General features: G+C 39.5%; 1 protein-coding gene across 2 annotated transcripts in view; it reads left to right on the top strand.

Moving 5' to 3' along the window:
• CTNNAL1 (catenin alpha like 1) overlaps positions 1 to 21,439 on the top strand; it is a 229,331-nt gene that overhangs the window by 124,176 nt on the left and 83,716 nt on the right. For both annotated transcript variants that reach the window (XM_056520912.1, XM_056520913.1), the window contains exons 3-7: positions 3,618 to 3,805; positions 9,423 to 9,542; positions 13,044 to 13,133; positions 13,845 to 14,015; positions 19,489 to 19,689. In XM_056520912.1, coding sequence (XP_056376887.1) covers positions 3,618 to 3,805; positions 9,423 to 9,542; positions 13,044 to 13,133; positions 13,845 to 14,015; positions 19,489 to 19,689 — 770 coding nt within the window. The remainder of the gene's footprint in view (positions 1 to 3,617; positions 3,806 to 9,422; positions 9,543 to 13,043; positions 13,134 to 13,844; positions 14,016 to 19,488; positions 19,690 to 21,439) is intronic.

The following is a 21,439-nucleotide window of genomic DNA, read 5'->3' as shown; positions in this document are numbered from 1 at the left end:
ATATTTCTCACCATGTTCGAAATTGATTTCATTTTTTCATCAAGGAACTCGTTTTGCCGCCACATAAAATCGTACCATAGGTACGTGGATGATATTCTAATGATTTGGGAAGTGACACAAAATTATTTTGATGCTTTTGTCACATATTTAAATTAGGCCAACAATGTAAATATGAGGTTTACCTCCAATTTTGGAGGTGATTCCTTAGAGTTCCTTGATGTAAAATTAGACATTATTGGTATTACATCCAGATTCAGAAAACCAATTAAAAAAAATGCACTTCTCCACTATGATTCATAACACCCAATACACATTAAAAATAGTATCCCATAAAGCCAGTTTATCCGCCTCAAACGGATTAATAATGACATAAATAGTTTCCAACACCAAGCAGCAGAGTTAATACAACGGTTGTTAGAACGTGATTTCCCATGGGAAGTGATAGAAAAAGCGAGACAGAAGGTAGAAGGGATACCTAGAACAGAGTTGCTGAAGAAAAAAAAAAAGAAAAAAAGAATAACCAGTCCAATAGATGCTTTTTTTCCGTTCCAAAATAGTGCTATGAATAACAAAATAAAACCAGCTATTTTTAAGAACTGATTCATGATAGAGAAAGGTGAGGATTTAAAAGGAATATGCCATGAAAAAAATAACATACAAATGCAATAAAACGCTACAAAATTACATAAAGAAAAAACAATCCCCTGTGAGATGTCCACTAACTGGCTGGAAAAAAAACGCACCAGCAGGCATGGTTTGCATGTGGTACATGTTCATTTTGTAAATTTAACTTGAAGAACCGTTTAATTCAACTAGGAGAAAACACAGTTAAAATTAAACAATTTATTACATGCCATTCTACACATGTGATTTATGCCTTAATGTGTGGGTGCGCTTTTTTTCTATGTTGGCAAGACAAGACCATTATTCCACACGGTGAGAGAGCACCTCTGTTCCTTAAAAATGGGTACAGGAGCCCCACAGTTTGTAAAACACATGATAGAGATTCATGGGGGCCATCCCGATACTTTACAATTCACAGCCCTTGAAAGGGTAGAGAAAACAAGAAGGTTCGGAGATGAGGACAACCAACTCTTGCGGAAGGAGGCTTATTGGATTGAACACCTAAACGCAACAGGCCCACTAGGTCTTAATGACCGTAACGAGATGGGTGCGTTCTTGAACTGATTGTTCAATTGTTATTGCTCTGTGCGAACCAATAAAACTCATTCGGCATGTCAAGTCTCTTACAGGAGGTAGAGATTTGTTGTGCAAAAAAGAACTTGCCCTGTAAGATGTTGTTGTTTTTAACAGCTTTCAATACCTTGTTTAATCAAAAGAATGTATGTTTACCTGTTACCTGGGATACCATTCCAGGGGGTCCTTTTTAAAGCACACCTTTCTGCCTGTTACGTCATTAATGGGCCTTATGAAGCGCTTGTAGCGCGAGACGGGTCCGTAGCTCTGAAACACCTCCCTTATATCGCCTCCCTGCACCTTGTCTATGTGTGACATGAAATAAAGAGCACCGAAGAAGCAACAAACGTGGTGAGTGCGCTTGAGTCACTTTCTTTCTCTGAAGCTGCCAGAGTTTCTTTCACTTAGGAAAGAATCTAAAAATTTATGTCAATGCAATGTTTGTTTTTTTTCAAATAATTAGCAATTTTTATTAAAGGAGTACTCCGGTGCGTTTTTTTTTTTTTTTTTAATCCTATGTGCCTGGGCTGCCAAGCGAAACAAAACCAACTTTAACTCACCTTCCTACCTTCCCCAGTTGTGCTGACATCAATGTCCCATTCTCTGGTCCCCGACTTCTTCCGCTTCCTGTAAGTCGAAGAGTCAAGTGATGTTCAGCGTATCGCCGGCTTCAGCAGTGTCCCCCTGCATCTGGTGATACGCTAAGCGTTACGTGACTCTTCAACTTACAGGAAGCATAAGAAGTCGGAGGACCGGAAAATGGGACATCGATATCAGCGCAACGGGGAAACGTAGGAGAGTGAGTTAAAGTTTGTTTTGTTTCGCTTGGCAGCCCAGGCACATAGGATTGAGAAAGAGACTCACTGGATTACTTCTTTTAACCTTCTGTTTTCACTTTGTCATTGAGTGCAGAATGATGGGGGAAACTTTTCTTTTTATTATTTTAGCAACAAAACAAAATGTGAAATGTCCTAAAATGTTTCTGAATGTAATGTAGATCTGGGGGCTAGAACTTCTGCTCCCTGATTGACACTGCAAAGTCTGTATTTCTCACTAAAATCTGGGTAAGGGTACGTTCACACATCTTGTTACCATTCTCTTCAATGGGTCAGCAGAAAATCTGTGATAGTGGCAGATTTGCAGATTGCTGTTGAACCTATTGAGGTGAATGGTAGTAAAACTCGTAGGGGATACTTGAAAGCTGCTGTGAGTTATCAATGTATAAACATACACTGGTCACCCATATGTTTTTGTAAATGGAAAGCATACACTATTTGGTATTGTTACTTTTTGTTTCTGTCTCTATCTAGGACAATGCAAGTCATTACCAATGTACAGGGTGGGCCATTTATATGGATACACGTTAATAAAATGGGAATGGTTGGTGATATTAACTTCCTGTTTGTGGCACATTAGTATATGTGAGAGGGGGGTGGTGACCATATCGGCCATTTTGAAGTTGGCCATTTTGAATCCAACTTTTGTTTTTTCAATAGGAATTTATTGGGAATTTCACAAGAAAAACAATGATGTGCTTGGTTTTAACATAACTTTATTCTTTCATGAGTTATTTACAAGTTTCTGACCACGTATAAAATGTGTTCAATGTGCTGCCCATTGTGTTGCATTGTCAAACCCTCTTCTCCCACACACTGATAGCAACACCGCAGGAGAAATGCTAGCACAGGCTTCCAGTATCCGTAGTTTCAGGTGCTGCACATCTCGTATCTTCACAGTATAGACTATTTCCTTCAGATGACCCCAAAGATAAAAGTTTAAGGGGGTCAGATTGGGAGACCTTGGGGGCCATTCAACTGGCCCACGATGACCAATCCACTTTCTAGGAAACTGTTCATCTAGGAATGCTCGGACCTGGCACGTTCCCTGAGTTTTTCCTGTTAGATGGTGCACCACCACATTATGGGTGCCAGGTCCAAGCATTCCTAGATGAACAGTTTCCTGGAAAGTGGATTGGTCGTCGTTGTGAAATTCCCATTAAGTTTGATGTATCACACGACCCTCTTCCTATTGAAAAAACAAAAGTTGGATTCAAAATGTCCTACTTCAAAATGGCCACCATGGTCACCACCCATCTTGAAAAGATTCCCCCCTCACATATATTAATGTGCCACAAACAGGAAATTAATATCACCAACTATTCCCATTTTATTAAGGTGTATCCATATAAATGGCCCACCCTGTGCATTCTTTTAACACTTAGGTAAACCTGGACTAGAATTTTATGAATGTAATGCTATATTAATAGTGAACTTAAACTGTATGTCAGAAATAACACAAGTGTCGTTGCACGTGCCTTACATTTACATGTAAATATTTTATACTTGTGATATAACAATATTAAAAAAAATTGTATTTGCAAACCTTATTCCCTAAATTTTATATGGCTTTTCTTTTTGCAGGTGAAACTATAGCCCAGTTGACTGATATGAACCTTGGGGAACACCATGATCCTGATGGACGAGTAACAATTTTTACTGATAAGACTGGAGTGGTAAAAGCTGCTAGACTTCTGCTGTCTTCAGTTACCAAGGTGCTGGTGTTGGCAGACAGAATTGTCGTTAAACAAATTATCACTTCCCGAAACAAGGTACTTAAGTTTCTTTTAATGGACACAATCCATTTGCAGAAAAAGAGATGTGTTTTTCAACTTTATCGCTGACATCAGATTATATTTGGACTGTGAGTAAACAAGTGTTGCAGGCAGATAGACAATTATCTTTTTTATTTTTATTTTTTTATTTTTTTTGTAAATCTCATTTTAATTGAATGTTCATTTTTTTTAAATGTTTAACTTTCTGGAGCCATATATAAATATATGGCTCCAGAAAGTTGATATATAAATAAAAAGTTTTTTCCTGGATAACCCCTTTAACCTCTTAAGGACCATGGACGTGTATACACGTCCAATGGCCCTTAACCGGGTATGACGCGGGCTCCTGACTCGAGCCCTCATCATACCGCCCGGCCCCCAGCTGATTCCTGCAGTGCAGTGATCGCCGCGGGCGGCTATTAACCCTTTAGATCGCCGCTGTCAAAGTTGACAGCGGCGTCTAAAGGTCCCTGTATTCAGTCCCTGGTGGTCCAGTGGGGTGGACACTGCTGTGTCCCGCTGTGAGAGAACAGCAGTGCCTCAAGCAGTGTTCTCGGAGCTGAGCTAATGGAGGAGATTACCGAAGATCCTAGCGACGGAATGGGACAAGGTGAGTACTGTTGTCTTCAGTGTCACCTGCACTGTCAGTACCGACAGGTTAGAGCATGTGACACTCGTGACAGATTTCCTTTAAAAAAAGATGTATTTTTACTAAAATTTCCTTCTTAAAATTAGTACGTTTTATACACCAGTGCGTGTTAGAAGTCCATAAATATGGTATGTAAACAAAATTAAATATAAACAAATATAGTATGGTATAAATGTTCGAACTATTAAAATATAATGTGGTGTGCCACTGCGGTGAATGGCGGGACTACGGGTGTTGCGGTGTGAGTGGTGGGATCTGATGTTATTAAACCCGGGGGTCAGATTGTATTAACCCCTATGTGTTTGTGATGCCAGTGTGGTTTTCGGGTTCCGGAATACCACGCGCCCGGATTCTCCGCTATCCCACGGGCTAGTGGTGAATAAAGAGTCTGCAACCAGTTATGGGTAAACGGAGGCTTTACTGAGTAGAAGACAGGTGTAATTATCTTTACAGCTAAGTCCAGAATTTCCAGAGATGTGACCAGTACCCAGAGGACCTCGCAGCTTGCTGGACCAATACTTGTAATTAACTTGACTTGTAATTAGACTTGACTATGTGCAGGACTTAACTAACTTCAGTGACAGCAGACATAGACTTGTAGACTTACTGGAGAGACTTGTAGCTTTTGTGGTACTCCAAATGCTGATCACTTGTCCTGAGATCTCTGGTAGCTGCTTCAGCAAAGACTTAGATGTTACTCTCAGAAGAGTCTGAGGGAAGAGAGCTAATTAAAGATGGCCACCCCTTTATATTGTGGGGGGCTAGACTATAGCCCATTGGTCAAGCTGAGGGTCATAGGTTAAAGCTGGTGCTCCCTGGGAGTACATGTGACAACAAATTATGTAACTGCATAACATAACATAACATGTGACAGGCTTACTCACAGGTCCTTGAGACCTCCACAGGTCCTTTATACTATCTAGACATAGAAAGCATTAAAGGAACATACACCACATTTATTAAACCAACAGGAGAACAAGGGGAGACCCTGCAAGGGAGCCCCCAGGTCACTGAGGGACTCAACCTGACAGGGCCTAAAGGTAGTTCACGACTGTGTAACTGTACTGGGACATCACAATAATGTCAATTTAACCACATGGACGATGGCATACATAAAACACGTAAAAAAGGAAATAATTTAGTATTTTTGGTCGCTTCTTATACCAGAAAAAAATGTATAAAAAGCAATCAAAAAGTCCCATCACAACCAAAATGGTATCACTGAAAACTTAAGACGATGGTGCAAAAAATTAGCCCTCATAAGTCCCCATATACGCAACAGTAATAGGGGTCAGAAGAGGACAATTTTAAGCATATTAATTTCCATACTAAAATTTTTTTTAAGTATTAAAATGAAACTGCATAGAAACGGAAGTGCCCCTAAATTGCTTTTTTTTTTTTTTTTTTTCCCCTGTAGATTTGGTGGTAAAATGTGTGATGTCATTACAAAGTACAGTTGTTGGTTGCAAAAAACAAGCCTTTATATAGTTCTGTTAGTGGAAAATTTAAAGCATTATGGCTTTTAGAAGACTAAGAGGATAAAACAGAAAGTCCTAAAGAGGTATCCCTCTTTATGATATGCAATTACATTCGGGTTGGCAAGGATGGACCTCTGTGACCATGAATTTTTTGAATTCCCACTGTGGCCTTTTTATTATCAAGATCAGTAGGGTGTTCTAGAGAACGAACCTCCACAGATGGCCTATCCTGGTGATATGCTATTACATTATGAAATGGCAATGCCCACTGAAGTGTTTTTTGTATAAGCTGCTTGATCACAGGGTGCCACACTACCTGGAGTCCCAGTGATCAGGAAAGCATAACATAGTGACAATTGATGTAGAAAGTAGGTAGGATCCAGCTCCCAGGAAATGGAGTAAAACTTAACGTTTAATTCAACAAATGTTAAAAACTGGTTGCCACATAAGCGGCAAGTGACATGTCACTCTAAAAAGGAGTGAAATGCCGACGCGTTTCGAGCTAGTGCTCTTAGTCATGGCACTGATATAAAGTCACACGGAGGTTTATGTGCACATTATTGGTTTCTGGATATATGAGATCATTTTGGTTGCATTTTTCTTATGCTCCGGATATGTTAGACTATTTTGGCTGTATTTTTTGGTATATATGCGATAGGATTTATAATCTCGTATATAGACAACAACTATATTTATCATACTTTTCTCTCTGATGCGCTATGCGAGTTTTCTAAATGTGTAAGTGCAAGTGACATATCCTGGCAGGATCGTTTTTGCTGTCTACCTATTTCACAGGTTGCTTTTCACAGTGCCTAGAATGATGTTCACACTGTGTCAATTGATATGCGGCACCTCTCCGATATATGCTGTAATGCAAGCATTCATGTTTTTTATGGTGCGTTCTTTTTCCCTTATTTTATGATGGCAACACTGTGTATATACACTTTGTTCATCTATGGATGAATATATTACAAATGGATATTTTGATAAATTCACATTTCACTGCCTTAGAGCTCAAGGAATCCTCATTAGTATAATTGTTCCACCTGCTTGATTCCTTGGCTGAAGCCCGTCATTTCCTTTTGGAAGACGGGGAGGCAATTTGTCCGCGGAGGTCTCAGGATATGGTTTGGTAGCTATTTAAACCTCCGTGTGACTTGATACCAGTGCCATGAATAAGAGCACTAGCTCGAAACGCGTCAATGTTTCACACGTTTTTAGAGTGACATGTCACTTGCCGCTTATGTGGCAACCAGTTTTTAACATGTGTTGAATTAAACGTTAAGTTTTACTCCATTTCCTGGGAGCTGGATCCTACCTACTTTCTACATCAAGTACCACGAGGAGAGGAGGCTCCTTCTTCCGTGCTTCCAACACTCATGCAGCAGTGTCTATACATGAACTATACTGTGGTGAGCTGATCTTTTTTTTCTTTGAACATAATATAGTGACAACTAAGTTGGTTTTCATGAAGGGCCTGGAGAAGTAGCAAATAGAAGAGGGCACTCAATCGAGAATTAATTTCTTTTACCTCAGAATTTCTTTTATATGGGTATTTGAGAACAGGTTTTCTAAATTAGATCTCCCCATTAATCCTCTAACAACCACTTCACTTCAGCAGACTGTTCTACTGATGAAGGATATATGGGTCTGTCCCTTTTAGTAAGGTTTGTGAATTGTTAGTTATTTGCCATGTAACGGTCAGCATATCTGATTTCTTCTTTTTCTGCTTTCATTTACTGTAACCCAGTAATCTGCGTCATGTGTCTATAGCTAGGCATATTCATTGAGAACTGAAACCGGGGATATCCCTTATAACATCCGGACATTACCAGCTGGACTATTGATCATAGCCGCTGGATGCATTATAGAATCCTTGTTCCTGTAGACTGGATACTACTTTGTTACTGGATTCAATTGATTCAGAGACCACTGCTACACTGTGCTTGTGCAACCACTAGACATAGGAATATATTGTTATAGTAAGTGCTTTGCTTTTATCTTGTGAACCAGTTGTTAATCACGGTTACCGTAAATGAATGAAGCTTTCTATTTTATTGAATGACAATTGTACGTATCCAGTAAAAAGACATCCCATTAAATTGTAGCATGTTTCTGTATTGCAGAGTAATGGTGTCCTTTATTAATCTACAGTATGTAACACAATAATATTTATCAGATTGAATTATAACAATAATCTTTTTATTGAGCAAAAGCAGTATTATAGATACAATATCCATATTATTTGTATTTAATGTTTATATACCTATATAATTTTAGAAAATATAAAGTTTGTACTAATTTGAGCAATACGTATAGTGACCCTCAGCAATTAATATTACATTCCTCTAAACAGGAAGTCTATCAGTGTTACAGCCTTGAGCCTTGTAGCAAAAAATATATATTTTTATTTCCTTGTATAACAAAATACTATTTTTTATTTTTTTGTGATTTTGTTGGGCTTGCATGTTTTACATTAGGACTGTTTCACACTGCTTTAGCTGTGTCTGTGAACCGTACAAGCCAGGATTCTCCTGGCACATACAGTAAACATCCATAGACCTCTGTTACTCAATGGAGGCCAAATGGGTGCTATGGGAGGCATACATCAGGGTTTATATTTATTTGCTGCATGGAATAACCAAGAATACTGTGTTTTTCTATAAAGAGGCATCCAGTAACATAAGTATACCAGACAGTAAACATTTTTCAAAACAATATGACAGAGTCCTATACCCTCCAACAGATGCTGCAAAATGAAGGGTAAAATAGCAATGAAATCAAATGATAAAATCCTTGTTTATGGAAGCACCCCTGTACCTCAGGGTTTGGCCATGGGAATAAATGCTTAGTGTTTCAGTTTTTCTCAAGATCCTATTTACACTTCTCCCTTATCCACACCAACAATACATATATTTCAGGAACATTGCCCAAATGTTTTGTATTCATCACATGATCATTGTCAGAGAGAGAATGCTATTCATACCTGGCATTTAATTGTATAGTGATGTTATTCCCCACTAGCTGTGATAACGGTAGAAGTGCAGTTCTTGCAAGGAGATGATTGTCCTCTGGTTTAAAGGGGTTATCCAGGAATAGAAAAACAGAGCTAATTTCTTTCAAAATCAGCTCCCGTCTGTCTCCAGGTTGTGGTATTACAACTTTGCTCCATTCACTGCAATGGAACTGAGCTGCAGAACCACACCCAACCTTGAGCCAAACGGGGAGAGTTTTCTAAAAGAAATTTAGCTCTGGTTTTCTATTCCTGGATAACCCCATTAAATCTTAATACCGGTTTCTGAAATTTTAGCATGATTTACCATTTTGTTATGATTTATGATCATTTGTGTGTGAAAATATTTTTATGAACAGAAAAATTGGTGAAAATTAAATTATTTTATAAAATGTTTGCTACCAGAAGTTTTGCCAGGTGGCATAATGTAGGATGGTAGAAAATGAACGAACAAATTCCTTTGTTTTCTTCCAGGTTCTTGCAACCATGGAGCATCTTGAGAAAGTGAGCAGCTTTCAAGAATTTGTTCAGATATTCAGTCAGTTTGGGAATGAAATGGTGGAGTTTGCCCACCTTACTGGAGATCGACAAAATGTACGTATGACATAGCTTGCATATTGATATGGCATTGCATATAAAAGCAATTCACACTTTTTTATTACATGTAAATATACAATTTAGGCAGATATTAAGTTGGTTTTCTTTAAAAGTGCTTTACCCTTTGGCTTCTGCAGTTTGCATGTATATGTTACTTGCAAAGTGCGAGATGCAGGCAATGTATAGAAGGTCTCTAGGCAATCTATAAAATGCCTGATGGCTTATAGGCTAAGTAGGAAGTTTCTGGTTTTCTTGCTGTTTAATATACCTAGGCATTGTGTATGTTTGCCAATGTGTGAAATTTGGCATTGTAAAGAATACCTAGGCAATCTATATAATGCCCCAAATTGAATGCCATGAAACTTTTTGAATTTCAAACACATTCTGTACAACGCAAGGAGGCAAATCGGTGACACTTTTACTGTTGTGTTGCTTACTGGCTTCATGACGTTCCTGTGTATTACCTGAACCAAATCTAATTAAGGGTAGGGCCACATATACAAATACTGCATCTGCAGTGTTTTTCACTCTTCCAGAAATATCCTGTGGATTTATTATGAGCAGACCCACAGGACTACATGGCCACCGCCCTCTGTGTGCAGTTTAGATGCTTGATCACGTCTGTGTTAAATACACTGCAGATGCAGGATGTGTCAGGGCCCCTATTTCCAACAACCTTCCGCAGTATATTTCAGATGAAGGACACAGTGTTCGTACTTAACAAGTGGGGCGCAGAGGATCTTAAGGATGTTTTTAACAAATTGCGGCATCTGAAGAAGCTTATTGGCACTGTGTCCGAATGCTGTACCCTCCATTTAAAAAGTGCTGGGGAGGGCTGATAACAATTAAGGGACCTGTCAGGTTAATGAGAAAAAGCATAAAAAAAAACCTGCTGTAGTCATCACTATTCTCTTACAATAATCCCAGCTAGATGGCAAGTATTACATCAAAGGTAATTGTGTGTGTGTGTGTGTGTGTGTGTGTATATATATATATATATATATATATATATATATATATATATATGTGTGTATATATATATATGTGTGTGTGTGTATATATATATATATATGTGTGTGTGTATATATATATATATATGTGTGTGTGTATATATATATATGTGTGTGTGTATATATATGTGTGTATGTATATATATATATATAGACTATTCAGCATGACAAGAGTTGAAAACAAGGGTTCAGTTCTAGTTTTACTGGCAGAAAGATACAGTGAGTGTCAGGTTGCTTCCTTCCTGAATATTTCAAAGACACTGGCCACTATAAGATTGGGGTCAATCTACAGACATTGGGGACAACAAAGCCACAGACCTGAAAAGTACAGAAATGACTGTCCACTGACCAAGATGACCATCAACTCATTTGAATGTTAGTCAATAATCATAGGATGACATGACGTGACCTACAGCAAAAATGGCCGGGCTGAAATCGCACATAGCTAGAAAAAAAGCCCTTCATCATTGAGAAGCAAAGAAGAGCCATGTGAAGTTTGCAAAATACCATTAAGATTTGACCATAGAGGAATAAAGTAAGATAATCTTCTCCGACAAATCAAATTTTTAGCTTTGCCCAAAACCTAGTAATCTAATGGTTAGATGGAGACCTAGCCAGGCCTACAAGCCACAGTGTCTCGCAACCACTGTTAATTTGGTGGAGGATGCTTTGGCATGGCTGCAAAGGCAGTTCTGTCTTTGTGAAGAACGCGTAAATCAAGTACAAGGTCATCCTAGAATAACACCTGTTTTCTTCTGCTCTGAGAATTTTCTCCAGCAGGATAATGCTCCATGCCATACAGCCAGTCAGTCAAGGTGGGGTTAGTGGACTACCCAATCAAGACCCTGACCTAGTCAGCTCAATCACCATACTAGAACCCTGTCAAAAACCTAAAACAAAGACGAGCTACTTAAATTTTTGTGCCACCCAACAGCAATGCCAAGAGACATGAAGGCTGTGATTTCATTTCACCAAATATTGATTTCTGAACTCTTTCTAATTTAAGACATTAGAACCTTGTTTGCTTTTTTTTTTTTTTGAGGTCTAATAACCATGCCTTTTTTTTTTTTTTTTTGCTTTGCCATTTTGACCAGTTGGTATTTAAATTTTTTTGCATTTTTTTTTATTTGGACTTGGGGAGTAATTTTGTTGGTAGTTTACAAATATAACAGAACTGCTCATTTTACTCAATTAAATATCTATGAATAGTAAAACTAGAGTGACTAATAATTTTAGTGATCTCTTTAGTTTTCTTCTTGAGTTGTATATAATACAATGCAAGCTGCTCGATTCCTCCTGAAGGCTAATCTTTATAGAATTATAAAAAAAAAAAAAGTCAAAAATAAAAGTCAAATAAGCATATTTCAAATAGGTTTTCCAACTTAGATTCACCTTCAGAAGGTCAGAGGGGGGCTATTCACCGGAGAGGTTTCTGACGGAATGAGAATGAGCATGGAACGCCACACAGATTATATTATATATACTTGCAAACTGCTGATGCCAAACAGAGGAAATATTTTAATAAACCAATGGTAATTGTTTATTAAAATAATAAAAATAGAGGTTCAAAGAAGTTTACAGCTCTTAAGCACCATTAGATAATATAAATTCTCATACAAGTAGTATTTACACACAAAAATAAAAAGGGTGCCAGTAGCCTACCATCCCTTTCCTTGTTACAAGATGTGCTCTACTTCCTTTCTGAACCATTAGCATGGCAGAAGCATAATATTACAGGCATTTGCCAACTCTCCCTTTCAGAACTGAACATGTTAGAACAGTGAATAAAATGGTATTTTCTGATATCCATACTTCAGTGTTACTGCCAATCTCAAGAGGAAAAAAAAATCATAATCTTCCTGTTGTTCCAGGCCAAGGATCATTGCAGTTTCTTCTGTATCAGTATTCAGCTGGACTCTAAATGGATTTTTTCTCAATAACCATTTGAGCTATACTGGTTAAATATTCTCTGAATGCCTGATAGATGGGGTCCAATTGCTGTGACCTTAACCGCTCAGATATTAATGGCATGTCTAAACTTTGACCTCAATGCTCATAGTGAGGAAAACCCCTGTAAAAAGGGAGTAGGACACTTGTACACATTGAAAACGATTATAATCCTTTCACCGGGTTTTCATCAGTTACGAAAATGCCGTACGAATAAATTGATGACGGTGGGGCGTATCCCTAAACATTGACTGTCAGCCACTGATTGGACAGTTACAAAAAAGTGCCCATTAACAAGGTGCTTATTAAAGCCTAGTTGTTATTTATTCATAGGTTTACAGGAGAAACTACAGGCATTGTAAGAAATGTTCCTCAGAATTGATTTTGTTTATAGAGCTAATGCAGGTCGTATTATTGTACTTGTCTTTAAGACTGTATTCAGTAATATTTATAGCTATTTCTGTACAATTACAGCAGCATGTATTCATTGAGTACCCTCAAGGCACAAAAAATAATGCTTTTAATACAATAATTTTTCAAGGACTTAAAGAGTGAGAAGAAAAAAGCGAGTATGGCTGCTGCAAGAGCCGTGCTAGAGAAATGTACCATGATGCTGCTCACAGCTTCCAAGGTAACCTTCCTATATTTATCAACCTGTATGAGAGGTGACGTGTCCTGTATTGTTCTTATAAAGCTATAATATTGCTTATATTGTTGGATCTGTGCTCATAAAATGGTAGTCATTCCATAAAGTGCGTCGGGACTTCATCATGAAGCACCGTTTGAGATTTTTGGTTGTTGTTTTTAAAGATTTTTTTTTTTCCAGCAGAACATTACATACTTTACTGCACTATCCCATACTTTTTTTTATTATTATTACTTTTTTTTTTTGTGGTATTTTGAAACATACTAGCCAGATGGAAGCCCAAAAGGATACTCTTTTCTCATTCGTCCAATGTCCCCTCTGCAAATGTTTAGCATGTACATCGGGAGCCTTTCAGGGGCACTTCATGTGCATTAGATAAACAAAAATGTTGACACAATGGAGTTCCGCACTAGAATTCTGCACATAGATTCCGTAGCAGCAGAGGACCTTTTATTTCAATGTCTTATTCACATAGCAGAATTTCTGTGCTGGAAACATTAAAAATTCCAATTCCGGTGTCCGCAGAAAGAATAGATGTGGCGGCATGTTCTGCCGGCGTGCCACTGTCAGGGAAATGCCCTCAGAGTTTTTCCGTGCGGACATTACCCCGTGTGAACATAGCCATACAAATGTACTATTAAAAGAACACTGCAACTAGACAAGATAGTTTTCTTATCCTGTTGTATTTCCCTTCAGACCTGTTTAAGGCATCCTGATTGTGAGTCGGCACGTATTAATAAAGAAGGCGTCTTCCAAAGAATGAGATTGGCGTTAGAGCAGGTAATTGAAATTGTTACCAATTCACGACCTAATGGAGACATGGAGATTGCAACAATCAGTATCTACACTGGAATTAGAGAATTTAAGGTAAGAAAATATTATTTTGCAGGTAACTTTTTTCCTCACAAATGCTGTCAATTCTAACTGTTGTCGTTAAAAGTTGTTAAAAGGCTATTTCCATCTCAACTAACAAAGATAAACTTGTAGTGCTCACAAGTTAAATATTTTTAATACATGTATTTAGCAAATTTGCCTCCTTCTCCTAATATCCCTGCTTCCACTACTAAAGTGGAGTGGGGGGTTTATAACCCAGGCAACGAGCTGTCAACAAGGTGAAGAAAGAAGCAGGAATATCAGAAGAAGGGTAAATAAATTTATTTGCAGAAATGTAGAACTTGACATGCTCTATATGTTTAACTACATTAGTTGAGCTGGAAATACCCCTTAAATTGCATATTAACCCCTTCATGATCCAGCTAGTTTTGGCCTTCATGACCCAGTTCTTTTTCTCAAATCTGTGTCAAACATGTGTCTAAAGTGGTAATAACTTTGTACTGCCGTTGCCTTCAGAGCTTGTTTTTTCGAGACATTTTGTACCAGTGGTAATTTTTTGTTGATACATTTTGTAAAAAACTCTAAAATATTGTGAAAAATTGGAAAAAATGTCATTTCTCTGTTTAAAACTCTACTTGTAAGAGAAAGTCATGCCAAATAAATTTAGTTAATAATTCACATCCACAACATGTCTACTTTAGGCTGGCATCATTTATTTTGTTTTATTTTAGTCATTCTGTTACTTTTTTACAACATTATATGCACCTATAATTGTCACCACAAAAATGACTACCATAAATTCCAAAAAATAGATAAACTTTATTAATAGAAAAAATAGAGAAAAATTTGATAACAACTGGACAGACAACCCCTAACCCATAAAATACATATACCCCAAAACATGCATGGGATCCCAGGTAACATCAACCATAATAGTGGAGTATGCCAAATAACAAGGATACCTCCTCCATACAATACTGTAAGGTATTGTCAACCATAGACCCTATAAGATCAAAATAATACATCAAATCAGTACATTACCTGTGACAGGCATACTTCCAGTGACCATCAGGAGACCCCGTGCAACCTCAACAAACGTTGTTTCGTGGGTTTCCCCAGGAGGAGGTCCTACTGACGAAGTGGGGAAACCCCACACAGTAGAAACCCCTTACAGTATTGTATGGAGGAGGTATCCTTGTTATTTGGCATACTCCACTATTATGGTTGATGTTACCTGGGATCCCATGCATGTTTTGAGGTATATGTATTTTATTGGTTAGGGGTTGTCTGTCCAGTTGTTATCAAATTTTTCTCTTTTGGAATTGATGGTAGTCATTTTTGTGGTGACAATTATGGGTGCATATACTGTGAGTTGTTTTGTCACTTAGTATATGAATTGTATGAGATTATTTTCCTAGGAGGATTGTAGGTGTTACATTACTTTTTACAACATAAGAAGGCAAATTTTCCACAGAAACACACACATACACACACACACACACACACACACACGTACCTAGAGCAATTGGCACCTGGGGCGGAAGCTTTGTTTGGCACCCCCCCCCCCCCCCCTCTTAATTAGACCCCCTCCCAGGAGCGGACTGACATCACTCAGGGCCCACGGACCAGAAAAAAAGCAAGGGGCCCTACTAGGCTCTGCAGCTCGCCAATCTTCTGCCACGCCCCTATTCCACCTAAATCCCACACACAATAAACTAAAATTTATATATATAAGAAACACTTTAACATAGGTAAATTTCCATGACCAATAATACTGGTATACAAGGAGTAAATATATACCATCACACAATAACTGGATAATACCGCCATACTGTACTGAATAAAACCATTATACACAGACCACTATACTATACTATACAGGATCTGTATAAGTGATTATATACAGGACCATATGGCGGTAGATATCAGCTGTACACAGGATGTATATACCATATAAGTGATTGAAGTTACATTTTGGGACTCACAATTACGTATTTTCTGATCAGCGGCGTCCTCTTTCCTTTTCTTCTACGTCTGGATAAGACCGCCATGTGGATCTCTTAACATCTGCAGAAAGAACATGTCAGACTCTGCATTTTTCCAGTGCCCTCCCCTCCTCTACAAAATCTTAACATCTATAGGCCCACAAACTGTAATAATGCCCTCCTTGGTGTCCTGCACAGTAAACAGGCAGGTAGGTAGGCAGCCAGGTAAATAGGTAACTAGGTAGGTAGATCAGGAAGCCAGATATGTAGGTAGGTGACAGGTTAGGTAGGTAGGGGGCTAGCTAGGTAGTTAGGCAGCCATGTATGAAGGCCAGGTATGTATATAGTTAGGTAGCTGGGTATGTAGGTAAGTAGTTAGGCATCCAGGTATAAAGTTAGGTAGTCCCCCTTCCCTGTAGGTATAGGCAGCAGAGTTAAACCTCCTTCCCAATAGGTATAGGAACAGAGTTAACCCCCCTTTCTCCTTAGGTATAGGCAGCAGAGTCCCCCCACCCCCTTTCCCCGTAAGTATAGGCAGGGTTAAAAAAAAAAAAAAAAAAACTCCACCTGTTTCCCATAGGTATAGCCAGAGTTAAACCCCTTTTTCCCATAATTATAGGCAGATTCCCCTTCCCAATTGGTATAGGCAGAGTTACCTTCCCCCCCCCTCTTTCTCATAGGTATAAGCAGGTACACCCCCCCTCTTTCCCATAGGTATATGCAGTTACACCCCACCCCTCTTTCCCATAGGTATATGCAGTTACATCCCCCCCTCTTTCCCATAGGTATATGCAGTTACATGATCCCCCCTTTCCCATAGGTATATGCAGTTACACCCCCCCCCTTTCCCATAGGTATATGCAGTTACACCCCCCCTTTCCCATAGGTATATGCAGTTACACCCCCCCTTTCCCATAGGTATATGCAGTTACACCACCCTTTCCCATAGTTATATGCAGTTACACCCCACCTTTCCCATAGGTATATGCAGTTACACCACCCTTTCCCATAGGTATATGCAGTTACAGCCCCCCCCTTTCCCATAGGTATATGCAGTTACACCCCCCCCTTTCCCATAGGTATATGCAGTTACACCCCCCTCTTTCCCATATGTACATGCAGCTACACCTCCCCCCCCCCTCTTCCCCATAGGTATATGTTGAGTAAACCCCCCCCCCCCTCACCTTCCCCATAGGTATATGTAGAGTAACCCCCCTTCCCCATGGGTATATGTAGAGTAACCCCCCCTCCCCCTCCCCTTCCCCATAGGTATATGTAGAGTAACCCCCCCCCCCTCTTCCCCATAGGTATATGTAGAGTAACCCCCCTCCCCATAGATATAGGCAGAGTTGAGAAGAAAAAATAAAAAAGGATGCTCACCTGATATCCCACGCAGCGATCTCCTCAGCTGCAGGGCCGCGTCTTCTCCCCTCCACAGTACAGGCGCCGGATGAGTGACGTCACCAGCGCCTGTACTGCGTGGGGGGCGGAGGTCACGTCTCCTCTGTTTGAGCTTCAGATGCGGCTCACACAGAGGGGACACCTTCTCCTGTATGTGCGTGTATCGCGCATACAGGAGAAGGCACCGCTGTCTGCTGGGGATCTGGGACGAGTGTCCCGGATCCTCAGTAGTGGTGGCGGCGGGTCAGTCCTCCCCTGGCTCCCCCCTTGAGCGGCACCCTGGGCGGAAAGACACCCCCCCCCCCCCTTAGTACGCCACTGTGTGTGTGTGTGTGTGTGTGTGTGTGTGTGTGTGTATATATATATATATATATATATATATATATATATATATATATATATAATTTATAGGCAATAGTAGGTGCAAGCTGCTCTATGGGGCCATGATCACAGGGTCCAACAGCAAATCCAGACAAACAAAGGCCACCGCAGCGCACTGAAGTATCCAAAGTGAAGGTGATTTATTCCATGAACATAAGGTGCAACGTTTCGGTGTTCTCACAACACCATTCTCAAGCCTCATGACACTAGGGGGAGCTGTTGTACAATTAAACAGCTCCTTTACAAAAAATAAAAATTACTGCACCTGCTTCACCTGGAAGTGAAGCATGCAGGCGGGCACCGCGTCAGCAGCTCTGGACAGGTAAGGGACACCGGGGGAAGGTGGGACAGGTAAGGAACACTGGGCACTCCTAGCAGAGCACCGCACTGCAATGGATTTTTATGTGCAAAACGCTGCCATCAGCTAGTCAAATTTGAGGTCCCGAGGCAAGATGGCTGGCTAGTAGTGATAGCCACCATTTTACCTTGTCCGGCGGGATGCCGCGAGTAGCATGACATAAATGTATGTCATAGATCAGGAAATCCTTCCTGGTCATTATGTACATGTATGTCATGGGTCGGGAAGGGGTTAAAATATTATTTAATAAGACTTTTTGAGTGTCAAACGTTTAGATTACATTGGGTCTCAATCCTGAGACGCACTGCAGTCGTGGGTTATAGCACTCTTCACTCCCGGCTTATCTCATGGATGCGCTCCATGATCAGCGGCTGACCAAGAAGTGAAGCATGCAGGACGACATGTCACCAGTTCATCTCCAAGAGTTCATTACCTATAGTACTGTATATAAAGTGCTATTAAATAGTGATATAATATATATTTTTTCCTACTGTGTCCCCTTTTGCAGTGTGTTAATATTGTTCTTGCTTTGGGGCTTCTATCAACAAACTGTTTTGGCAGATCTTGTGATTACTACATAAAACAATGCGTTTATAACAGTAAAAGCAATTTCAGGATTTCCATGCACAGAGGAGTTGATTTTTCGATGTTACTGTAATGCTGTCTCAGAGCATTACTTTACATAATTTCCAATTGAAATAATTAGTTAGTTAAAGGGGTTTTCCAGGAAATACCCATTTATAGCCTATCCACAGGATAGGCAGGCAATAGGATGCCGGCACCAAGCACTCCTAAAGATCAACTCTTCTGCACAGCCGCAGCAACATAAGTAAATGCAAAGTACACAGCTGAAAGCCGCGGCTGCTTAGTGTAAACTGGTGGCACCTGGTTACTGCTACTTGCTTTAAAAAATGGCTTGTTTTTAAAGCTCATAGCAATCTGTGCAGTTACAATTTTTCTTATTAGATACAGATCACATGCTGTACTTTTTAATTAAATAAATGGAAAAAGTCAATTTGGGCATATAACTCAGTGCCAACCGAAGCACATAGTGGTAAATTCCATCTCTAAAATTGAAACATATATGAATCTGACTTATTATTATGTCCATTTAAAAATCTTAATCCTTTCAGCTGCTGCATTCTTCATAGGAAGTTGTATAGTTCTTTCCAGTCTGACCACAGTGCTTTCTGCTGCCACTTCTGTCCGTGTCAGAAACTGTCCAGAGCAGGAGAAAATCCCTATAGCGAATCTCCTACTTTGGACTGTTCCAGAGAGCACTGTGGATAGGGGATAAGTTTTATTTGCCCTATAACCCCTAAAAAAGATAATGGAAATGTCTCACTTGTATGTTTACAGTGTCTATTTTTTTTCCTTCTAGGGAAAAGTTGAAGGACTTAGAGACAACCTATATTTTCTATCCAAAGAGAATCTATCCACTATGTTAGAAGTTATCTTGGAACATACAGAGGATTTCACGGACTCTGCCTATACAAGCCATGAAAATAGGGAACGTATTCTGGAATTGTCAAACCAAGCCAAGATGGAGCTAGAACAGCTGGTTTCAATGTGGATGCAAGCTGTAAGAGCTTTTTAACAAAGTAATTCTTTTTATATTCTGAAAAATTCTTTTCCTTCCTATCCTTACTGTTCTTCTTGAAAATGTTGTATAGTGAGACCTCTCCAAAAAACTTAACCTTTATCTAGACAAGATTTTCTTTGCTAGATTTTAATTCCAACATTGTCTTTGTTTACTGGCCATGTTGCTGTAGAGTACCACCTCTTTGGAAGACCAATTTTTAATCCAATTTAGGGTGACTGCCTCTTAGAGATTTTTCTGTGTAGGGTGGATTGAAAAAAGGAACACAGCACTTATTTCCTTTGTTAAAATTAATCTGACACCTGGTTCCCCTGCCTTAAACCCAATACCACAATGTTAAATTACGGGTGAACCAGATTAAAATGATGTATTAATCAGACCGGTGGTCCGGTTCAGGAATTACACGCTGTTCTAGGATTTGTTGCTTAAATGTTAATTCCCTTTGCACAATTTAGGCAAAAGCTGGTGTTCTTAGCTTTCCCGCCTCTGTCACCCTCTGCTCCAAAAAGTCTTTATCTATGTGGACGCAAGGTGAGTGGGCAGGCGGTAAAGAAGCTTTGAACACGGCTCCAGCTTCCATTGCACAAAGGGGGTTAATTAACATGTAAGCAATGGACCATAATACAGCACCTGGAACCAGACCACAGATCCTGGTGAGTAATGCATCATTTTTATCCGGTTCACCCGCACTATAACACTGTGTATTAAATGGGCACTGTTGTTAAAACTAATTTTTGCTATTGCACTCCTTATGGTAAATAAAAAAATCTTTCTAATGTACTTTGTTTAAAATAAATGAATTTTTCTATGTTTTGTTGGTGTTTAAAAAGCTGCCACTGGGTGTCTCCCTACTTGTCCAGAGCACGTTTCCCCCATTTCTTGCACAAACTTTGGATTCCTGCTGGCCTCGCAGAAGTCCAAAATCCGGAAATGCAGTCTGGGGTGCTGAGGGGTGTGTGTGTGCAGCCTTAGCCAATCATAGCTCATCTCACACAGAACTGCTCTGGACTGTGTGTTGCAGAGTGGGGGAGGAAGTTTTCCCCTGTATGGCTTCAGATGATGTCACGTCTGCTGGGTAAAGCCCCTTCCCAGTCTGTGAATCTGACTGAGACAGAACAGAAAAAATTAAGGCAGGGGGTGGTTTATCATGATTGGAGCAGTGAACTGGGAGGATTATAAAATTTAACAAGATCATGACAGGTACTCTTTAAGTAAAGTCTGGGTGAACCAGGTGTTAGATTGCCTTTAGGCACAGTTTTATTCCAGATACCCACTTATGGACAAGAGTGGTGCCGTGTATTTCTAATTCCATACATCCCCTTTTTTATTATATACATGTGCTCATGCACTCTCTCATACATTATGTATATGAGTTGTATCACAATCATGTCTACTTACAGTTTTGTGAAAACAGTACATATTCTCCTGCATTATTGCATTTTTATCTGCCTCCTTTTCAGAGCAGTTGCCCCTTGTGTAACATTGCCCAGGGCCTGTTGCCTTTTCTGCTCTCTGCTATTCTTTATTTTGAATCAGCAGATCCCTATGCCTGCCAATATTTTACATGGAGCAGTCATTTAATTTCTAAAGAAGGAAATCCAAAAGAACACAAATATTTTGCAGAGCACAGTTTGACATGATACTGTTTCCTATCATGCACTGGTTTAAATAACAAAATGATTCTTTATCTAAAGAAACATTGTGCAATCACAAACGGGTAAGAATCTACTTT

Source organism: Hyla sarda, chromosome 5 (genome assembly GCF_029499605.1).
Source record: "Hyla sarda isolate aHylSar1 chromosome 5, aHylSar1.hap1, whole genome shotgun sequence".
In the NCBI taxonomy this organism is placed as follows: domain Eukaryota; kingdom Metazoa; phylum Chordata; class Amphibia; order Anura; family Hylidae; genus Hyla; species Hyla sarda.
Note: the sequence above shows the minus strand (reverse complement) of the source record. Positions and strands in the feature narration are given on the sequence as shown.